Source organism: Bos taurus, chromosome 15 (assembly GCF_002263795.3).
Source record: "Bos taurus isolate L1 Dominette 01449 registration number 42190680 breed Hereford chromosome 15, ARS-UCD2.0, whole genome shotgun sequence".
NCBI lineage: Eukaryota > Metazoa > Chordata > Mammalia > Artiodactyla > Bovidae > Bos > Bos taurus.
In genome coordinates, this window is record NC_037342.1 from 50,104,133 (window position 1) to 50,107,046 (window position 2,914).

At 40.4% G+C, this 2,914-nt stretch overlaps 1 protein-coding gene across 1 annotated transcript; it reads left to right on the forward strand.

Annotated features, from left to right (window-relative positions):
* Positions 1–242: 242 nt before the first annotated feature.
* Positions 243–1,609, forward strand: OR51H9B (olfactory receptor family 51 subfamily H member 9B). Its single transcript, XM_015474731.3, is given in 2 exon segments — positions 243–1,413; positions 1,415–1,609. Coding segments are annotated over 2 exon segments (951 nt in total). The 5' UTR covers positions 243–657.
* The last annotated feature ends 1,305 nt before the right edge of the window (positions 1,610–2,914 follow it).

Here is a 2,914-nt window from a genome sequence, read left to right on the forward strand (position 1 = left end):
GCTGACTGTATAGAGCTTCTCCATCTTTGGCTGCAAAGAATATAATCAATCTGATTTCGGTGTTGACTATCTGGTGATGTCGCCACCAGTACAAAAACAGTGAAATGGATGCTTAGGCATGTGCAAGAATATATACACACATATATATGTGTGTGTAAGAGAATATATGCATAATTATATACATATATACATGCATACAAATGGATTTACATAGATGAGGGATGTATGTTGGGTTGGTGATGAAATTTTGTGTAGGTGTGTTTGTGGTGATGATACTGTGAGTTCTGTTCTTTGATTATTTCACAAAATTCTCAATGCTATTAGGTCCTTGGATGTTGCTGCTTCTTTTCTGCCAAATATTCAGTGCTGTGAAAGGAAGATATCAAAATTTTCTTCTGTCTAAACACTAGTTGTTTCATCTTATCTCCCTTTTTAAGATAAGCAAATTAAATTCAAGTGAGTGGAGGTCATCGCATGTGATTGTCTAAGAAGTAAAAAGATGCAAAAACCTCTCAGACACTGATTTAAACATAGTTTTCCCCTCTGTTGTTCCACTTCTACATCCATAAAGCCATTTACCTATCTAAAAACCTTTTTTCAATTTAGGAGCTGGAATCCAGGTGGGAGAGTCCAGCCTCAAACAGTGGTAAGAACATCATGATGAACACTAGCTCATCACATGTCAACCACCATAGCTTCATTTTGACAGGTATCCCAGGAATGCCAGATAAAAACCCATGGATGGCTTTTCCCCTTGGATTTCTCTACACCATGACTCTCCTGGGAAATGGCACCATCCTAGCCATCATCAAGGTAGATCAGAGTCTCCATGAGCCTATGTACTACTTCCTCTCTATCTTGGCTCTGACTGATGTTGGTCTCTCCATGTCCACCCTGCCCTCCATGCTCAGCATCTTCTGGTTTAATGCCCCTGAGGTTCCCTTTGATGCATGCATCACACAGATGTTCTTCATCCACAGTTTTGGAGGGGTAGAATCAGGAGTATTAGTGTCTATGGCCTTCGACAGATTTGTGACCATCCGAGACCCACTGCACTATGCTTCCATCCTCACCCATGGCATCACTGGCAAGATTGGAATAGCTGTCATCATCCGGGCAGTCTGCATGGTCTTCCCTGTGCCCTTTCTTATAAAGCGGCTACCCTTCTGCCATTCCAATGTCTTGTCTCATTCGTACTGTCTCCACCAAGATGCAATGCGGTTAGCCTGTGCCAGCACGTGTGTCAACGGCCTCTATGGCCTCATAGTAGTCATCTTCACTTTGGGGTTTGATGCCCTCAACATTCTCTTTTCTTATGTGCTCATCCTGAAGACAGTACTGGATATCGCTTCCAGAGCTGAAAGGCTCAAAGCGCTCAACACCTGCCTCTCCCACATCTGTGCTGTGCTCATTTTTTTATGTTCCTCTCATTGGTGTCACCATGATCCACAGGTTTGGGAAACATCTGTCACCAGTAGTACACACATTCATGGCCAATACCTATCTGTTACTGCCTCCTTTACTAAACCCTGTTGTCTATAGTGTGAAAACCAAGCAGATACAGAGGAGGATCATCCAGGTGTTCCAGAGGAGAAAGAACAGGGTCTAGGGTAGTGGAATCAAATGTAATATGGAGAATAAGAAGCATTTTGAGCAACTATAATGCAGTCAAATTATACACATCTGGGAAAATCAAAAGTGGGCAAGGCTTGTAGGTGAAAGTCTTTCTTGTTCTGTATATGCTCCATTTTGGAATGCATATTTTTTGGTATCTGGTGTCACTTGAAAAATCTAATGTAATTAATGTAATTGTTCTTCTCTGAAACTAGAGATGAGCATCAGTGAAGACATAAATCATCACCTGTTTATCCAGGTAACACTTCTGAGTGTTTATTCATATAATGTTAAGTAATATTGTTCTATAGTTATCAATTAAATAATTAGATAACGAACGATTCAAAGTGCTATACAGCACTGCTGAAAGGCCTGAGATATTTTTTCTTAATATGGGGAAAGAAAATTGTTCCATAATCAAACAGCATTTATTTTGTTGTTTCAACGTTTATTGGGTAAAGAGTGCCTATGTTAAAATTAAAACAAACACATGTGTGGTTACTTAATATGTGTCTTTTCATTTAAGGGTTATTACTTCTTTACAGTTCTAGTTTTCAGTCACATATTTAGTAGAATAACAGGTGCTCTGTCTTTACTCTTTAAACCCAGCAGAAGTGAACTCTATTTTGCTGTGTACAAAGGACCCAGCAAAATTTTATCAAGTAAAAGTACTGCCATGCTTTGTATAAGGACAAGTGAACACTTGCAGCACTGGGAAGTTTAAGAAAGCAGGGTACCCATGTGTGGGAATGAGTATGTCAAAGGTGATGTGTCTGCACTGAAGCTCATACCTGCTGTATGTATTTTGTTAATCATTACACCGTCAAGTTGCTAGAGGGATGACTTATTAAACAGATGTACATTTAACACTAATGAAATGCCAGTCGTGAAGCTGGACCCTGCATGTGGGTTCAATCACTCAGTTGTATCCAACTCTTTGGATGTGACCCCATGAACTGTAGTCCACCAGGCTCCTTGGTCCATGGAATTTTCCAGGCAAGAATACTGGAGTGGATTGCCATTCCCTGCTCCAGGGGAATTTTCCTAATCCAGGGATCAAACCCAAGTCTCCTGAATCTCCTGCACTGGCAGGCAGATTCTTTACCACTGTTCCACCTGGGAAGCCTTCTGGTCCCTGAAGACACAGAGAAAAAGGCACCAACTTTCTGCACAGTTTCTGGCATATTTCTCTGCAAGGAAATATGTATACAAGTCAAGTAGGTATTACATTACAACATCACATTTAATTTGCTATACTAGTAGTTTTAATTGCCTTTATATATTCTCTCAGTGAATTCTC